We start from the raw sequence: 19368 nt of genomic DNA, 5'->3' as shown, positions 1-19368 counted from the left end.
GATCAGTATCGTCCAGTGGCTGCAGTGACTATTCCTGCACCTCAACCTCGTCCACAACAACAACAGAGAGTTCAACAACAACCGCAACAACAACAACAACAGCAACCACGTCCGTATCAGCCCAGACAAAGAATGGCTGAGCGACGTTTTGATCCATTGCCAATGACGTACGCTGAATTATTACCCGAACTACTCCGGTTAGGGTTTGTTGAATTGCGTACAATGGCTACTCCGACAGTGCTGCCTCCGGGTTATGATGCAAACGTTAGATGTGACTTTCATTCTGGGGCACCAGGGCACCATACTGAGAGATGCCGGGTTTTGCAGCACAAGGTACAAGACTTGATCGATGCTAAGGCGATCAACTTTGCTCCGGTACCCAATGTAGTGAACAATCCTATGCCTCAGCATGGTGGGCATAGGGTTAACAATATTGAAGAAGGAGAGGCTGAAGATTTGATTGACAATGTGGAAGATGTTCAGACGTCTTTGTTGGTAGTCAAGGGCCGTTTGCTGAAGGGGGGTGTTGACCCGGGTTGTAAAGAAGATTGTGTGGGTTGTTCAGAAGCTGATAATGGTTGTGACCAGCTGAAGGCTGGTATTCAAAGATTGATTGATGAGGGCTGTCTCCAGTTCAGCCAGGCTGTTAAAGGCAATGGGGCGGTGTCTACTGTCACCATTTATTTCAAGCCGTCTGAGGGACGAGGACGAGGGACTGTCAGTGCACCTACAACCAGCAATACTCCGGTTACCATCCCAGCACCGGTAACCATCAGTGCACCAACTACTATTGTTGCGTCCGGCAGAGGACGAGTTGAGAATAGTAGGGCTGTTCCCTGGAGGTACGACAACGCCTATCGCAATGATAGAAGGGCTGGCAATCAGACAAGGCCAGTGGTACGAGCGCCAGTAACAATCAGTGCTCCAGTGAGAACTCCTGCGGTTACAAGTCCGGTGGTGGACAATGTTGGAGGGCCAGGAGGTTTCACTAGGAGTGGACGACTGTTTGCTCCTCAGCCTTTGAGAGATGCTACTGCTGAGGCATCTGCAAGGGCTAAGGGCAAGCAAGCTGTGGTTGACGAAGAACCGGCTCAGAAGGAGGCTGAGGGTTCTTTTCAAAAAGATGTTGAGGAGTTCATGAAGATAATTAAAAAGAGTGACTACAAGATTGTGGATCAGCTCAATCAGACTCCGTCAAAGATTTCGATACTCTCTTTGCTGATGTGTTCTGAGGCACATCGGGATGCTCTGCTGAAGATGCTGAATATGGCATACGTCTCGCAAGAGATATCCGTCAACCAATTGGAGGGTGTACTAGCCAATGTGAGTACCAGGCACGGTGTAGGTTTCACTGACCTAGACCTAACGCCTGAAGGATGTAATCATAACAAAGCTTTGCACATCACTATGGAGTGCAAAGTTGCTGTTTTATCTCACGTGCTAGTGGACACCGGGTCGTCCCTAAATGTCCTGCCCAAGCAGATCTTGAAGAAGATAGATGTTGAGGGAGTTGTGCTCACTCCCAGTGACCTTATAGTTCGTGCATTTGATGGATCCAAGCATTCTGTCTTTGGTGAAGTCACATTGCCGGTGAAGATAGGTCCGGAAGTGTTCGATGTCATCTTCTATGTGATGGACATTCAGCCTGCCTATAGCTGTTTGTTGGGGCGTCCGTGGATACACGCGGCTGGGGCAGTCTCGTCGACTCTCCACCAAAAACTCAAATATGTCTGGAACGGTCAGATTGTGACCGTATGTGGCGAAGAAGAAATTCTGGTGAGTCATCTCTCCTCATTCAAGTATGTTGAGGTAGATGGCGAGATCCACGAAACCCTGTGCCAGGCATTTGAGACTGTGGCGCTTGAAGGGGTAGCTTGTGCTGAGCAGAGGAAGCCTGGTGCTTCGATTACATCGTACAAGCAAGCCAAGGAGGTGGTTGACTCCGGCAGAGCTGAAGGCTGGGGCAAGATGGTTGACTTGCCAGTGAAAGAAGACAAGTTCGGAATCGGGTATGAGCCTCTCCAAGCAGAGCAGAGCGTACAAGCGGGTCCGAGCACCTTTACCAGCGCTGGGCTGATGAACCATGGAGACGTCTTTGCTACTGATGGTGAAGACCGGGATTGTGATTTGGACGTCTGGGTCCGCCCTTGTGCACCAGGCGAGGTTATCAACAATTGGACGGCTGAAGAAGTGGTCCAAGTTACTCTACTGACAGAGTAATTTTCTTTGTTTTTTTTCATTTTGCATGAAAACCCTACGTTCTGCCCAAGGCGTAGTGATTCATTGTAGGGCCACATCATGTTTACAATGTTTATAAATAAAGGACGTTTTGCAATCAAATTTTGAGATCTTTGTCTTTCTATTTTCTGTTTTCCACTTTTTCAAAAAAAAAAATATATAAAAATGGCAATGTTTTTTGTTTTCTGTGACTTTATTGAAATCTTTTCTAAAAACAAAACATTAAACATGCAGAAGTGATCTTTTGGCATCCACGGTGAACGATTCTGTTATGGCTCAGTATGATTTCGACAATCCCATCTACCAAGCTGAAGAGGAGAGTGAGGAAGACTGTGAACTCCCTGCAGAATTGGTCAGACTACTGAAGCAAGAGGAAAGGATCATCCAACCTCATCAGGAGGAGTTGGAAATCGTTAATCTGGGTACTGAGGACGCCAGAAGAGAGATCAAGATCGGGGCTGCTTTAGAAGACTCTGTCAAGAGGAGGTTAATTGAGATGCTGAAAGAATATGTGGAAATATTCGCCTGGTCATACCAAGATATGCCTGGGTTGGATACAGACATTGTGGTGCATCGGTTACCTCTCAGAGAAGAGTGTCCGTCGGTCAAGCAGAAGCTTCGCAGAACTAGCCCTGATATGGCTGTCAAGATCAAGGAAGAGGTTCAGAAACAGTGGGACACAGGTTTTCTGGCTGTTACTAGTTACCCACCGTGGGTTGCCAACATTGTTCCCGTACCAAAGAAGGACGGCAAAGTCAGGATGTGTGTCGATTACCGGGATCTAAATAGGGCGAGTCCGAAAGATGATTTCCCATTACCTCACATCGATGTATTGGTTGATAATACGGCTCAATCCTCGGTATTCTCTTTCATGGACGGTTTCTCAGGCTATAACCAGATCAAGATGGCGCCAGAGGACATGGAAAAGACGACATTCATTACGCCTTGGGGCACATTCTGCTACAAAGTCATGCCATTCGGACTGAAGAATGCCGGTGCTACCTATCAGAGGGCAATGACGACTCTCTTTCATGACATAATGCACAACGAAATCGAAGTGTATGTGGATGATATGATTGCAAAGTCGCAGACAGAAGAGGAGCACTTGGTAAACTTGCAGAAGTTGTTTGACAGACTGGTCAAGTTCAAACTGAGGCTGAACCCGAACAAGTGTACGTTTGGGGTGAGATCCGGGAAGCTGCTAGGCTTCATTGTCAGTGAGAAAGGGATTGAGGTAGATCCAGCAAAAGTTAAAGCTATTCAAGAGATGCCTGAACCGAAAACGGAAAAGCAAGTCCGTGGGTTTTTAGGGAGGTTGAACTACATTGCAAGGTTCATATCTCATCTAACTGCCACATGTGAACCAATTTTCAAACTGCTCAGAAAGAATCAGGCGATCAAATGGAATGATGACTGTCAGAAGGCATTTGACAAAATCAAAGAATATTTACAGAAACCTCCAATCCTGATTCCTCCAGTTCCAGGGAGACCATTGATAATGTACCTGTCAGTTACCGAGACTTCGATGGGGTGTGTATTGGGGCAGCATGACGAGTCTGGTCGAAAAGAGCATGTCATATACTACCTAAGCAAAAAGTTTACCGACTGTGAAACAAGATATTCACTGCTCGAGAAAACTTGCTGTGCTTTGGCCTGGGCTGCTCGCCGACTAAGGCAGTATATGTTGAACCATACTACTCTGTTGATTTCTAGGATGGATCCAGTAAAATACATCTTTGAGAAGCCAGCTCTCACCGGACGTGTTGCCCGTTGGCAGATGATCTTAACGGAGTATGACATTCAGTACACGTCTCAGAAGGCCATCAAAGGTAGTATTCTGTCAGACTATCTTGCCGAACAACCGATCGATGATTATCAGCCTATGATGTTTGAATTCCCTGATGAAGACATCATGTACCTGAAGGCGAAAGATTGTGAAGAGCCACCTGTCGAGGAAGGACCGGATCCTGATGACAAGTGGACATTGATGTTTGATGGGGCTGTGAATATGAACGGTAACGGTGTTGGGGCAGTGTTGATCAATCCCAAAGGTGCTCATATACCTTTCTCTGCCAGATTGACTTTCGACGTCACCAACAATGAAGCCGAGTATGAGGCTTGTATCATGGGGATGGAAGAAGCCATTGATCTGAGGATCAAAACACTTGACATTTTTGGAGATTCTGCTCTAGTGATCAATCAGGTTAATGGAGATTGGAATACGAACCAGCCACATTTGATTCCGTATAGAGATTACACCGAAGAATACTGACGTTCTTCAAGAAGGTGAAGTTGTATCATGTCCCTCGGGATGAGAATCAAATGGCTGATGCTTTGGCTACTTTATCTTCTATGATAAAGGTTCATTGGTGGAATCATGTGCCACATGTTGCTGTGAATCGACTCGAGAGGCCTGCGTATGTGTTGGCAGCCGAGTCTGTTAATGCTATTGATGATAAGCCGTGGTATTATGACATCAAGAACTTCCTCAAGACTCAAGAGTATCCTGAGGGTGCGTCGAAGAATGATAAGAAGACCCTGAGAAGGCTGGCTGGAAGCTTTTATCTGAATCAGGATGATGTGCTATACAAGAGGAACTTTGACATGGTTCTGCTCAGATGCGTGGATAGACACGAAGCAGACATGTTAATGCAAGAGGTGCACGAGGGTTCGTTTGGTACCCATGCTGGTGGTCATGCAATGTCGAAGAAATTGCTGAGAGCCGGATATTACTGGATGACTATGGAATCCGATTGTTTCAAGTACGCTCGGAAGTGCCATAAGTGTCAAATCTATGCTGATAAGGTGCATGTACCACCAAGCCCGTTGAATGTCATGAACTCGCCTTGGCCGTTTGCCATGTGGGGCATTGATATGATTGGGAAGATTGAGCCAACTGCTTCGAATGGACATCGCTTCATCTTGGTTGCGATCGATTACTTCACCAAGTGGGTGGAAGCAGCTTCTTATGCCAACGTCACCAAACAAGTGGTTGCCCGGTTCATCAAGAAAGAAATCATCTGTCGTTATGGAGTCCCTGAGAGAATCATCACTGACAATGGTTCAAATCTCAACAACAAAATGATGAAAGAACTGTGCAAAGATTTCAAGATCGAACATCACAATTCTTCTCCTTACAGACCAAAGATGAATGGTGCTGTAGAGGCAGCTAACAAGAATATCAAGAAGATTGTGCAAAAGATGGTCGTAACGTACAGGGATTGGCATGAGATGTTGCCTTTCGCTTTACATGGATACTGTACCTCAGTACGTACGTCGACCGGGGCAACCCCCTACTCCCTTGTGTATGGTATGGAAGCAGTCCTGCCAGTTGAAGTGGAGATCCCTTCTCTGAGGGTACTATTAGATGTCAAGCTGGACGAAGCCGAGTGGATTCGTACAAGGTTTAATGAGTTAAGCCTTATCGAAGAGAGACGGTTAGCAGCTGTGTGCCATGGGCAGTTATATCAGAGGAGGATGAAGCGAGCCTTTGATCAGAAAGTGCGTCCTCGGACATTTCAAACTGGCGATCTGGTTTTGAAGAGGATCCTTCCTCCCGGTACAGATAACAGGGGCAAGTGGACTCCTAATTACGAAGGTCCATATGTTGTGAAGAAGGTCTTCTCCGGTGGAGCCTTGATGCTTACAACTATGGATGGTGAAGATTTTCCTTCCCCTGTTAACTCAGATGTAGTAAAAAAATACTTCGCATAAATTGACCCGCTGGACAAAAAGAATAAAAGAGTCCAGGCAAAAATGGGCATCCCGGCGAACCAAAAAACAGAAAGAAAAGGTTCGGGCAAAAGTTAGGGATAAAAATGAAAAAATTGTACACCCGGTAAGTCGAAAACCCGCAAGGGCGGCTTAGGAAAAAATGGGTATCCCGGTGGATTGAAAACCCGAAAGGGCGATCCAGCCAAAAGAGGGATTAAAGCGAAGACTACAGTTTGAGTTATCTGTACTCCATCATGCTTCGTCAGCTGCCATCTCGACAGACGTGATCGGTCCAGTCAGTCTTCTCAGAAAGCAAAGAATGGGGAGGAAACTGATGATCTATGAGTTATAACAGAGTTGGGAAATGGTGGATGCTGTGTTCACATTGCCATTAGGACAGTTTATTTTCCTTTTGTGCGCAATTACCTCTTTTTAGGAATTGCTTCCCATTGTATTTGCCTTTTCAGGCACATTTTCAATCAATAAAAGTCCTTATTCAGATAAATTGCTCTCTTGTTTTTATTTTTACTGTTTTGTTTGCAAAAAACGTCCGAACTTTTGATAAACATTGCATCTAAAAAACATGAAGGCTAAACAATGACGTGCAGAAAAATTAAAACATTTGAAAATCATTTTGAATGTTGAGGACACTTGAGCATATCTTGTCCACGTACCCCCTGGGGCATCTGTTGTTCCGTTGCGCAGGTCGTTACCTGTGAGCATTCTCCAGCAGTGCTTTCCCCAGACAGAGCCATTCTCTTAGCTACGGATTGTTTAAGTCTTCCCCAGCAAAGCAATTATTTTCTCCAGCAGAGTTTATCCTACTAGTGGTTTAGACGAGTCTACCGTAACAAATTGATATCCGCATCCCCAGCTGAGTTGATTCTACTTGTGAATATTGTGGGTCGTCCCCGCGGAGTAACAGTTATTCCCCAAAGCATAGTCTATTTTATCTGAGGTTTGTATGAGCCTTATCCCCAAAGGTTTGCTTGGTTTATCTTCCCCAGCGGAGCAGTTATTTTCCCAAGAGGAATTTGATCCTACTTTTGGATTGGTTGGCTCTCCTCAGTGAAGTCGCCTGATTATCCCTAGCAAGTCGTCTGGTTACTCCCAAGCAAGGTTTGTCTTTCCCCGGCAGGGTGGAAGTTGACGTGGTTATAAGATCCTCAGCACTGTTCCTGGAGTTCCCCGGTGTTGTCTCGGGAGGAGATATGTGTTTATGCATTCATCATTTAGATAAGCATAGCATATTGCATCATCAGTGCATAGCATTCCCATGATCATGATCATGGGGCATTATGTAAAAAAAACTCATACATCAACATCGCAAACATGTCCATTAGCCCTAGGCCGTGGAGGCCAACCGAGTTTGGATTGTTGGAAAGAGTTTAGTATCGCGCCATTGGATCGGCTTCAGAATTGGGTTCATCAGCACGGTTGAGAAGTTAGTGTTTTCCCGACAAGTGACTCCTTGGTTGAGTGAGTATCCCCAGCAGTGTTACTCCCCGAAGTTGGCATCGTTTTGCAAGCTTGGGTCCATTCCCTTAGTAGAAGTGGGCGTGTCTGATCTCTCCATGTAGAGTCTACCCCTTAAGCAGAAAGTGTTTATCCTTTCCTGACATTTCCCCACTGAGATACATCCTCGCGGATGACGGTTGTTTCCGTTCCCTCCCTACACGGGATGGGTTTTCCCTATTGGGTTCTTTCCTCATTAGGATGAGTCCTGTTTCAGTCTGCCTTTTTGGATCGATCCTAAATTGGCTTCCTGTTAGCGGTCTCCTGTGATTCCCTGGGGCATAAATGAGTAGTCGCTCACTAATCGACACTCATTCATCTTATCCTCAGCAGAATTTGTTGTTTTCTGCCTACAAGTTGGTAGTTGTAAAATCCCACTTTCATCCCCTTGTTGAAGTTAACCCTTTGTGCTCATCCTATCGATGACTGGTTGCTTTTTCGTGGTTTTCTGCCTACTAAACGGTAGATGTAATCCCCTCTTTGCAGTTATCAGTATCCGGTTTGCGGTATTGATATTCTTTCCCTTTTGGATACTTGCCTTGGTCAAGCAGTATTGTCCCAACTGGGTCTTCCCCTTCTTTTTGGATACTTGCTCCGAGTAAGCAACTTTATCCTCTTTTGATTAGTCATCTTTTGCATACCTAGTCCTGGTACCCCGATGCCTTTCTTTTCGGTCGATCATTCATTTAACAACCTACAACCCGGTTATGGATAATCTTCCATGCGAGTGTATTATCTACGTTTTGACGGCTATAGATAATATGTCTTATGTTGTTTCCGGTTTTCAGACCGAAGAAGTTTCCGACGATCAGGTCGATGTACTTATGTTATTTCCGGTATTCAGACCGAAGAAGTTTCCGACGATCAGGTCGATGTACTTATGTTTTTCCGGTTTTCAGACCGAAGAAGTTTCCGACGATCAGGTCGATGTACTTATGTTGTTTCCGGTATTCAGATCGAAGAAGTTTCTGACGATCAGGTCGATGCACTTGTATGTTTCCGGTATTCAGACCGAAGAAGTTTCCGACGATCAGGTCGATGCACTTATATGTTTCCGGTATTCAGACCGAAGAAGTTTCCGACGATCAGGTCGATGTACTTATGTTTTTCCGGTATTCAGACCGAAGAAGTTTCCGACGATCAGGTCGATGTACTTATGTTTTTCCGGTTTTTAGACCGAAGAAGTTTCCGACGATCAGGTCGATGTACTTACGACACTCAGGCCATGGTTATCCCTGTGTTACCATTTATTTTGGTATCCAGGTCGACGTTCTGTTTCGGTATTCAGACCGATTTTTTTTCCGTTCCAGACGGATTTTTCTTTCAAGACTGTTTCTTTGCCGATCCTGACAGGCATTCTTGTATTATATCCAGTTGGTGCAAATTTCTACGGTTCTTTTGGTATTCAATCCCTGGTTACCCTGAAAGTCTGACAGCCATTGCTATCATCCGTTCGGGTTCCCAGCCGATTGAATAGGGGCAGCTGTAGCACCTCAAATTTGCACCTATCATTGTACATACATTCTCATATTAGGTCATAGCATAACATGGCCCATATCATATCATATCATGGCCTCAAGGATCATTGCATGCCCTAGCTCCCCTCCTAATGGGTGGTTTGCCTTGTGAGTGTGGTTCTTGATCACCAAGCATGTTTTGCATTTGTATATATTTGCTTTTCATATGTTTATCATTCAAAAAGTACAAAATATTGTCAGTCTAACCTTGTTGCCTGCAGTTGAAGCAATCATCAGCAATTAGGTCAAAGTCAGTCATTGGTCAGTCAAAGCAGTGGATGGTGGCCATTCTTGCAGAATTGGGGCACCATGATTAATAATCAAGGGTTCATATATCTTGAGACATCATTTGGAATCAAGATATCAAGGAATTAGGGTTTGGAATTCATCAGAAGGTGCTTCAGTCAAGCAAAACCCTAGAAAAGTCAAACTTGGTCAACTGTGGATTTAATCAGTGATTTGATGGATGGAATTGATTTGAAGGAGCTCATTCATGTCCATACAAGCCTCATATATCATGCCAAACCTCATCATGGAAGAATTGGAAGTCAAACAGAAAATTTCCAGAAATAGAAACTGGACCTGTAATTTTAACTGCCAAAAATGGAAACTTCTTGATCCCCATCTTACATCATGATACAAGCTTCAAATGAATTTTTGCCCAACATGAAAGTTGAAGATCTTGTTCTCCCATTTCCAAAAAAGTCCAAGAACTCTCAATTCCCATGTATGGTTGTCAAGATATGATCAAATCATTTTCACAAAATCTTGAACTTCAAAAGGCCATATCTCATGAACCATTTGGCCAAATTTGGTGGGGTTTTTCCTACAAACCACATTTCATCTCCTCTTTCCAAAAATATAAATTTCATGTACCAAAAATCTATGGATCAAAATGGCATTTTTGAGCTTGACTTCATTAAAATTCAAGTGTGCAAAAAAGTTGACTTTTGGATTTGGCTATTTTTCAGCAATTTGGCCATTTGGAACTTGTTTTAATTGACATTTGAAGTTTGTTCAAGGCCCAAACTCGGCCAGAACTTACACCCCATATGCATATTTTGGAAAATTAGCAAATGGCCATTTCACTTCATTTGAACTAATCTGGTTTAGCATTTCATTAACTAATGATAACAGTCCATATATAAACCATTTTCTGCACAAACCAACCCTAGCAGCAGCCTGAAAACGCACAGAAAACTCTCACTCTCTCATTTTTCCATTTTTACACTTTTGCATTTTCTGCTCAAAACTTCAAAGCACTCGAGCAGCCCTTGTTTGTTTCATGATCTAACCAACATTTGAGAGCCATTTGGAGCATCAAACCCCAACTGCACAGCCATTATCGTGTTCTGTTTTCAAAGAAACCCTTCAATGGCAGTTTGGAGCTAGAGTGGAATCGAGCAAGTTTGAGCTTAAATAACTTCATCATCCATCATTGGGAGCTTGGACCTTCGACTGTTTGAGCTGACAACATCCAAACAACAACTGTTTCCTCCATTTCTTCATAACCAAGTAAGATTTCGACTCTCCTTTTTCTTTAATCCATGCCATGCTTCTAGTAGATCTTGATTTGCTGTTTGTAATGCAACTTGAATCGCTTAAAATGGTTGAGAAATGCATGAGATATCTGGGTTGAAAATTTGTGTTCATGTTGATTTCTGCTCGATTCATGTTACTTAGATGGTTTCAATGCAAATGAGGTTTAGAATATACATGCTGGATGTTTGTTGTGTTGATTGCCGTGCTTAAATTCATGTTCTGGGCATTTTGATTTTCATGATTAATTGTTGATGATGAAGCTATGCTGTTGAAACCCTAGAACCAGTTTCCAGAAATTCACATGAGCTCGTGATGATGTTTGTTTGTTGTTTGAACTATGATGCTGCATGAATATCAATGCCATGCTGGTTGTGTGATTCTTTTTGAAATTCGAGCATGAAGATGAAGTTACCCTGTTGTTCATGAACCCTATGAATCTGCCCAGAAATTTGCTTGAGTAGTGTTTGGTTTATTGTTGTTTGGATGCTGTATGAAATCACTATCTCCATTGCCATGCTGTTTGAATATTCCTGTTTGAATTCGATTTATGGTGATAACATGAAGTTGCCTGTTGCTGCTAGAACCCTAAGTTGCATAAACCCTAATGGCCATTTCCAGAAATCGTGAATGCTATTGGCTGTTGTTGTTGGATCTGCTGCATGAGTACTGTTCCATTAAGCCATCAACCAATGAGAACATTTGGTTTCCCTCCCTGTACGCTGCGTTTGGTTTAATGATGTGGTATTTACTGAATTGGCACCGGTCAACCATGGTTGACTTATCATTCCATGCTATTTGTCCATGTTCTCCCAATTCATTCCTCATCTTACAAAATTCATTTCTCACTCGTTTCAACTCCAAAATTCATGAAATTTTTTCCATCATGATCACATGAATGTCTACTATTTTTTCATGATTTTGCTGAATTTTGGTTGGCTGGATTTTAAATGGTATTAGGTTTCTTGACATGTATGCACATTTTTACATCTTTTGCCAAAACCATTGTGAAATTGTGATGATGTATCCAATGCCCCTGAAATTTTTGTGGGTAATCTACACTCATTCATGTTTGTTTTGATGTAGAGTTCTTGAAATTTATCATATGTGGTTGTTAAGATATGAATTTTTGAAGTAGGGTGTGACAATTTGTGTCACACCAATGTTATGCAATTTCATGATTTTTGTTGACATGCTTCCTGGCCTCCAATTAATGTGAAATTTTTGCATGAACCATCTCTTATATGTCTAGTTGACTTGTGAATTTTCTTGGATTTAATTATGCCATTTCCTATTTGTTTGAGATTTTTCTTCCCTGCCTAGTCAATGTTGACTTGTGTGATACCTCTTGCCATTTCCTTTGTGAAATCCTCATACCTTATTGGATGATCATGAAATTTTACATGTGCAAACTAGACATCTTAAGCTTTGCATTGGTGTTGATCCCATTCATTTCTCATGTTGGCATTGAGTTATGATTTTTGAAGTTGATACATGATTGTTTGACTTCTTTGTGCATGTTTGAAATTGTTTTGACTTTCTGATTTTAATTGACCATCTTCCATGATTCAATTGAGCTGAAATTTCATATGCATGCTATGTTATGGATTGTGATTGAGCATGAATTATTTGGTGATTTTAAAAATGTTTGATTTGACTTTTGATGCAAGTCTTGCTGTTGACTTTTATGTGCTTTCATTTGCCATGCCTTGACTTCTCTTGTTTGTAAAAATGATGATGAGAATGATATGAGGGTGAGACCAATGAGCTTGTTTCTTAAATGTTTGAACTTGATTTGGGTGACTTTCATTTGCTGTTTTGACTTTCTCATTTATTTTGACCTAGGCTTGTCCTAGAGGTCTCCTGGGCTTATGTTTGAGTTCATTGTTTCAGGTTAAGCAACAATGCCCAAGAGATTACAAATTTGATTGAGCTTGATTATATATCATGAGCTAACCTTTGTTTGTAGGTGTTGTGACTCATATGATTTGAGTCTTGTGCTTTGCACACCTGTCCCTCTGTGTTGAAGTTAACCCTTTGTGCTCATCCTATCGATGACTGGTTGCTTTTTCGTGGTTTTCTGCCTACTAAACGGTAGATGTAATCCCCTCTTTGCAGTTATCAGTATCCGGTTTGCGGTATTGATATTCTTTCCCTTTTGGATACTTGCCTTGGTCAAGCAGTATTGTCCCAACTGGGTCTTCCCCTTCTTTTTGGATACTTGCTCCGAGTAAGCAACTTTATCCTCTTTTGATTAGTCATCTTTTGCATACCTAGTCCTGGTACCCCGATGCCTTTCTTTTCGGTCGATCATTCATTTAACAACCTACAACCCGGTTATGGATAATCTTCCATGCGAGTGTATTATCTACGTTTTGACGGCTATAGATAATATGTCTTATGTTGTTTCCGGTTTTCAGACCGAAGAAGTTTCCGACGATCAGGTCGATGTACTTATGTTGTTTCCGGTATTCAGACCGAAGAAGTTTCCGACGATCAGGTCGATGTACTTATGTTTTTTCCGGTTTTCAGACCGAAGAAGTTTCCGACGATCAGGTCGATGTACTTATGTTGTTTCCGGTATTCAGATCGAAGAAGTTTCTGACGATCAGGTCGATGCACTTATATGTTTCCGGTATTCAGACCGAAGAAGTTTTCGACGATCAGGTCGATGCACTTATATGTTTCCGGTATTCAGACCGAAGAAGTTTCCGACGATCAGGTCGATGTACTTATGTTTTTCCGGTATTCAGACCGAAGAAGTTTCCGACGATCAGGTCGATGTACTTATGTTTTTCCGGTTTTTAGACCGAAGAAGTTTCCGACGATCAGGTCGATGTACTTACGACACTCAGGCCATGGTTATCCCTGTGTTACCATTTATTTTGGTATCCAGGTCGACGTTCTGTTTCGGTATTCAGACCGATTTCTTTTTCCGTTCCAGACGGATTTTTCTTTCAAGACTGTTTCTTTGCCGATCCTGACAGGCATTCTTGTATTATATCCAGTTGGTGCAAATTTCTACGGTTCTTTTGATATTCAATCCCTGGTTACCCTGAAAGTCTGACAGCCATTGCTATCATCCGTTCGGGTTCCCAGCCGATTGAATAGGGGCAGCTGTAGCACCTCAAATTTGCACCTATCATTGTACATACATTCTCATATTAGGTCATAGCATAACATGGCCCATATCATATCATATCATGGCCTCAAGGATCATTGCATGCCCTAGCTCCCCTCCTAATGGGTGGTTTGCCTTGTGAGTGTGGTTCTTGATCACCAAGCATGTTTTGCATTTGTATATATTTGCTTTTCATATGTTTATCATTCAAAAAGTACAAAAATATTGTCAGTCTAACCTTGTTGCCTGCAGTTGAAGCAATCATCAGCAATTAGGTCAAAGTCAGTCATTGGTCAGTCAAAGCAGTGGATGGTGGCCATTCTTGCAGAATTGGGGCACCATGATTAATAATCAAGGGTTCATATATCTTGAGACATCATTTGGAATCAAGATATCAAGGAATTAGGGTTTGGAATTCATCAGAAGGTGCTTCAGTCAAGCAAAACCCTAGAAAAGTCAAACTTGGTCAACTGTGGATTTAATCAGTGATTTGATGGATGGAATTGATTTGAAGGAGCTCATTCATGTCCATACAAGCCTCATATATCATGCCAAACCTCATCATGGAAGAATTGGAAGTCAAACAGAAAATTTCCAGAAATAGAAACTGGACCTGTAATTTTAACTGCCAAAAATGGAAACTTCTTGATCCCCATCTTACATCATGATACAAGCTTCAAATGAATTTTTGCCCAACATGAAAGTTGAAGATCTTGTTCTCCCATTTCCAAAAAAGTCCAAGAACTCTCAATTCCCATGTATGGTTGTCAAGATATGATCAAATCATTTTCACAAAATCTTGAACTTCAAAAGGCCATATCTCATGAACCATTTGGCCAAATTTGGTGGGGTTTTTTCCTACAAACCACATTTCATCTCCTCTTTCCAAAAATATAAATTTCATGTACCAAAAATCTATGGATCAAAATGGCATTTTTGAGCTTGACTTCATTAAAATTCAAGTGTGCAAAAAAGTTGACTTTTGGATTTGGCTATTTTTCAGCAATTTGGCCATTTGGAACTTGTTTTAATTGACATTTGAAGTTTGTTCAAGGCCCAAACTCGGCCAGAACTTACACCCCATATGCATATTTTGGAAAATTAGCAAATGGCCATTTCACTTCATTTGAACTAATCTGGTTTAGCATTTCATTAACTAATGATAAACAGTCCATATATAAACCATTTTCTGCACAAACCAACCCTAGCAGCAGCCTGAAAACGCACAGAAAACTCTCACTCTCTCATTTTTCCATTTTTACACTTTTGCATTTTCTGCTCAAAACTTCAAAGCACTCGAGCAGCCCTTGTTTGTTTCATGATCTAACCAACATTTGAGAGCCATTTGGAGCATCAAACCCCAACTGCACAGCCATTATCGTGTTCTGTTTTCAAAGAAACCCTTCAATGGCAGTTTGGAGCTAGAGTGGAATCGAGCAAGTTTGAGCTTAAATAACTTCATCATCCATCATTGGGAGCTTGGACCTTCGACTGTTTGAGCTGACAACATCCAAACAACAACTGTTTCCTCCATTTCTTCATAACCAAGTAAGATTTCGACTCTCCTTTTTCTTTAATCCATGCCATGCTTCTAGTAGATCTTGATTTGCTGTTTGTAATGCAACTTGAATCGCTTAAAATGGTTGAGAAATGCATGAGATATCTGGGTTTGAAATTTGTTGTTCATGTTGATTTCTGCTCGATTCATGTTACTTAGATGGTTTCAATGCAAATGAGGTTTAGAATATACATGCTGGATGTTTGTTGTGTTGATTGCCGTGCTTAAATTCATGTTCTGGGCATTTTGATTTTCATGATTAATTGTTGATGATGAAGCTATGCTGTTGAAACCCTAGAACCAGTTTCCAGAAATTCACATGAGCTCGTGATGATGTTTGTTTGTTGTTTGAACTATGATGCTGCATGAATATCAATGCCATGCTGGTTGTGTGATTCTTTTTGAAATTCGAGCATGAAGATGAAGTTACCCTGTTGTTCATGAACCCTATGAATCTGCCCAGAAATTTGCTTGAGTAGTGTTTGGTTTATTGTTGTTTGGATGCTGTATGAACATCACTATCTCATTGCCATGCTGTTTGAATATTCCTGTTTGAAATTCGATTTATGGTGATAACATGAAGTTGCCCTGTTGCTGCTAGAACCCTAAGTTGCATAAACCCTAATGGCCATTTCCAGAAATCGTGAATGCTATTGGCTGTTGTTGTTGGATCTGCTGCATGAGTACTGTTCCATTAAGCCATCAACCAATGAGAACATTTGGTTTCCCTCCCCTGTACGCTGCGTTTGGTTTAATGAATGTGGTATTTACTGAATTGCCACCGGTCAACCATGGTTGACTTATCATTCCATGCTATTTTGTCCATGTTCTCCCAATTCATTCCTCATCTTACAAAATTCATTTCTCACTCGTTTCAACTCCAAAATTCATGAAATTTTTTCCATCATGATCACATGAATGTCTACTATTTTATCATGATTTTTGCTGAATTTTTGGTTGGCTGGATTTTAAATGGTATTAGGTTTCTTGACATGTATGCACATTTTACACCTTTTGCCAAAACCATTGTGAAATTGTGATGATGTATCCAATGCCCCTGAAATTTTTTGTGGTTAATCTACACTCATTCATGTTTGTTTTGATGTAGAGTTCTTGAATTTATCATATGTGGTTGTTAAGATATGAATTTTTGAAGTAGGGTGTGACAATTTGTGTCACACCAATGTTATGCAATTTCATGATTTTTGTTGACATGCTTCCTGGCCTCCAATTAATGTGAAATTTTTGCATGAACCATCTCTTATATGTCTAGTTGACTTGTGAATTTTCTTGGATTTAATTATGCCATTTCCTATTTGTTTGAGATTTTTCTTCCCTGCCTAGTCAAATGTTGACTTGTGTGATACCTCTTGCCATTTCCTTTGTGAAATCCTCATACCTTATTGGATGATCATGAAATTTTACATGTGCAAACTAGACATCTTAAGCTTTGCATTGGTGTTGATCCCATTCATTTCTCATCTGTTGGCATTGAGTTATGATTTTTTGAAGTTGATACATGATTGTTTGACTTCTTTGTGCATGTTTGAAATTGTTTTGACTTTCTGATTTTAATTGACCATCTTCCCATGATTCAATTGAGCTGAAATTTCATATGCATGCTATGTTATGGATTGTGATTGAGCATGAATTATTTGGTGATTTTTAAAAATGTTTGATTTGACTTTTGATGCAAGTCTTGCTGTTGACTTTTATGTGCTTTCATTTGCCATGCCTTGACTTCTCTTGTTTGTAAAATGATGATGATGAATGATATGAGGGTGAGACCAATTGAGCTTGTTTCTTAAATGTTTGAACTTGATTTTGGTTGACTTTCATTTGCTGTTTTGACTTTCTCATTTATTTTTGACCCTAGGCTTGTCCTAGAGGTCTCCTGGCTTATGTTTGAGTTCATTGTTTCAGGTTAAGCAACAATGCCTCAAAGAGATCATACAAATTTGATTGAGCTTGATTATATATCATGAGCTAACCTTTGTTTTGTAGGTGTTGTGACTCATATGATTTGAGTCTTGTGCTTTGCACACCTGTCCCTCTGTGTTGACTGTTGTTTCCCAATTCCTTTTGATTTAAACTGTTGAACTGTGTACTGATTTGCTTGACTATTTCAGGTACCCTTAGTTGCTTAAGTTCTTTGAACTTGCTTTGCTTTGCTATTTAGCAATTTGCTTTGAGGTATAATCCCTTGTTCTTCATGTAGTCTGGAAGACCTGGCCTGTTACTTGGCCAGGCAACTGTCTGAAGTCCTCCTTAAGAGGCAATGCTTGTGTGTGTTTATATTTGTCCCAAGCAGGAAAAGTCCTTCAAGTAAGGCAATTGGTAGATCAAAGGGATAAGCAACCTATCCCCTACTATTCTGTGAGTCTTCTCCTTGCTCCCATTACATGGTTGTAGCATTGAGATAAAAGCCCAAGATCTATCGAGTCAATAATGTGGAAAGAGCTCCATCCTTCTGAGCTCCCACACTTTCTGAAATGCTCTCCCTGATCAGGGATAAGAGCAATGAGGCACACCCCTCATCTCCCTTCATCTGCTTCACCTTAGCCTCTCAATGGCAAGGTTAAGAGCAATCTTTGACCCTATTCCAGTTGGCCTCAGTGCCTAACCCTCTTGTATGAGCCTCCTTGTTTGGTTATAGAGTGTGCTGTTTGATTCTCATTGATTGATTGTTTACCTCATATGCACATATCTGCTTGTATGCTTTATGCATTTATCATCATTAATTGCCCATTAGTGCATGATCATCTCATTTGGCTCTGCGACACATCTTTGTTTGTTTGCCCATTGAAGACAATTGTAAGACCATCCATTGGCCATTGCTCCTGGGATATGGAAGTGAGTATAAGACCATCACATTGGCCACTCATCTTATCTTTGCTTGTTGCATTGTTTGTATGTGAGGATACAATTGTAAGTCCCGCAAGTTGGCATTTGTTTTCCTAGGATCATACTGTGTATGTTAGAGTAAGCCCAGACAGATTGGCATTTGACATCCATGTTTTGCTTTCTTTGTTTATGTGAGGATGCAATTGTAAGTCCCCGCAAGTTGGCATTTGCTTTCCTATGATCATATGTCGGATATTGGTATAAGTCCAGACAGATTGGCATCCGGTATCCAGGTTTCATTTTGTTTTAGGAGATTAGTGTAAGTCCATTGAGTGGCCTCTGATATCCATTTCTGTTTTAGGAGATTGGTGTAAATCCATCTATTGGTATCCGGTATCCGATTTTGTTTGTGAGATTGGAGTAAGACCATTGAGTGGCATCCGGTATCATTTGTTTGCTTACTTTATCATTACTTATTGCCCATTCCAAAGGACACACTTGAATCATCTCCTATATGATCTCAAGAGGTGAACCTTCTAAGAAGTTTTACTTTCCATATCCATCCATTCATCCTCATTATGTCCTAAACCTTTTCACACTTTGATTTCAAATTTGACATAGATATTGTGCAAACATCTTCATGTTTTCAAACTAAAAACCTGGACCCCAAGTCCTTGACTCTTTTTTCAAACTCCATTTCTTAATACTTCTTTTGAATTAATCTTAATCATACTTTGACTCTACTTTCACAATCACAATCAATTAACTTCACCCATTCAATTGTTTTGGCTTTGTCCATTGTTAATCTTTTCATGCATTAGCCATAGGTTTCAATTATCATTGTGGTTGATGTAAACCTCACCTTATCTTTAGTGAGTCGACAGTAAGACTTCCGTACTGAAAACAGGGTTAACCCCTCTAGTACGTCGAAGCTATCCTCGCATGGTGGATGTTGGTTTTGGTCGAGTGTTCTCCCATTGATAATGAAAAGCCTCAGTGCTTGTGTTTAAAATTGAATCCACCAACTTTTTGGAAATCTTTTAGCCGAACTACGGCGTTTTGATCCTTACCTTTGATGGAAGGTACGTAGGCAACGGGTTCATCCGTTCAAACCCAATAATAAAAATTGTACATTCTTTTCTCATCATCCCAATCATGTTTGCACAACATTTATGTCATAACAAATAACAATATTTTACAACAAGTGTGAAAAGGGCTCCCTAGGAGTACCTAGGACGTGATGGGTGCCTAACACCTTCCCATTGCGTAATTTACCCCTTACCCAGAATCTCTGATCTTTTTATTAGTTTTCTACGTGTAAA

General features: G+C 41.3%; 1 protein-coding gene across 1 annotated transcript in view; it reads left to right on the top strand.

Moving 5' to 3' along the window:
• Window positions 1-399: 399 nt before the first annotated feature.
• LOC127103103 (sulfite reductase [ferredoxin], chloroplastic) overlaps window positions 400-19368 on the top strand; it is a 49539-nt gene continuing 30570 nt past the window's right edge. Inside the window, exon 1 of the mRNA XM_051040390.1 lies at window positions 400-842. Coding sequence (XP_050896347.1) covers window positions 400-842 — 443 coding nt within the window. The remainder of the gene's footprint in view (window positions 843-19368) is intronic.

Source organism: Lathyrus oleraceus, chromosome 7, assembly GCF_024323335.1.
Source record: "Lathyrus oleraceus cultivar Zhongwan6 chromosome 7, CAAS_Psat_ZW6_1.0, whole genome shotgun sequence".
NCBI lineage: Eukaryota > Viridiplantae > Streptophyta > Magnoliopsida > Fabales > Fabaceae > Lathyrus > Lathyrus oleraceus.
This window is presented reverse-complemented; position numbering and strand designations above follow the sequence as displayed.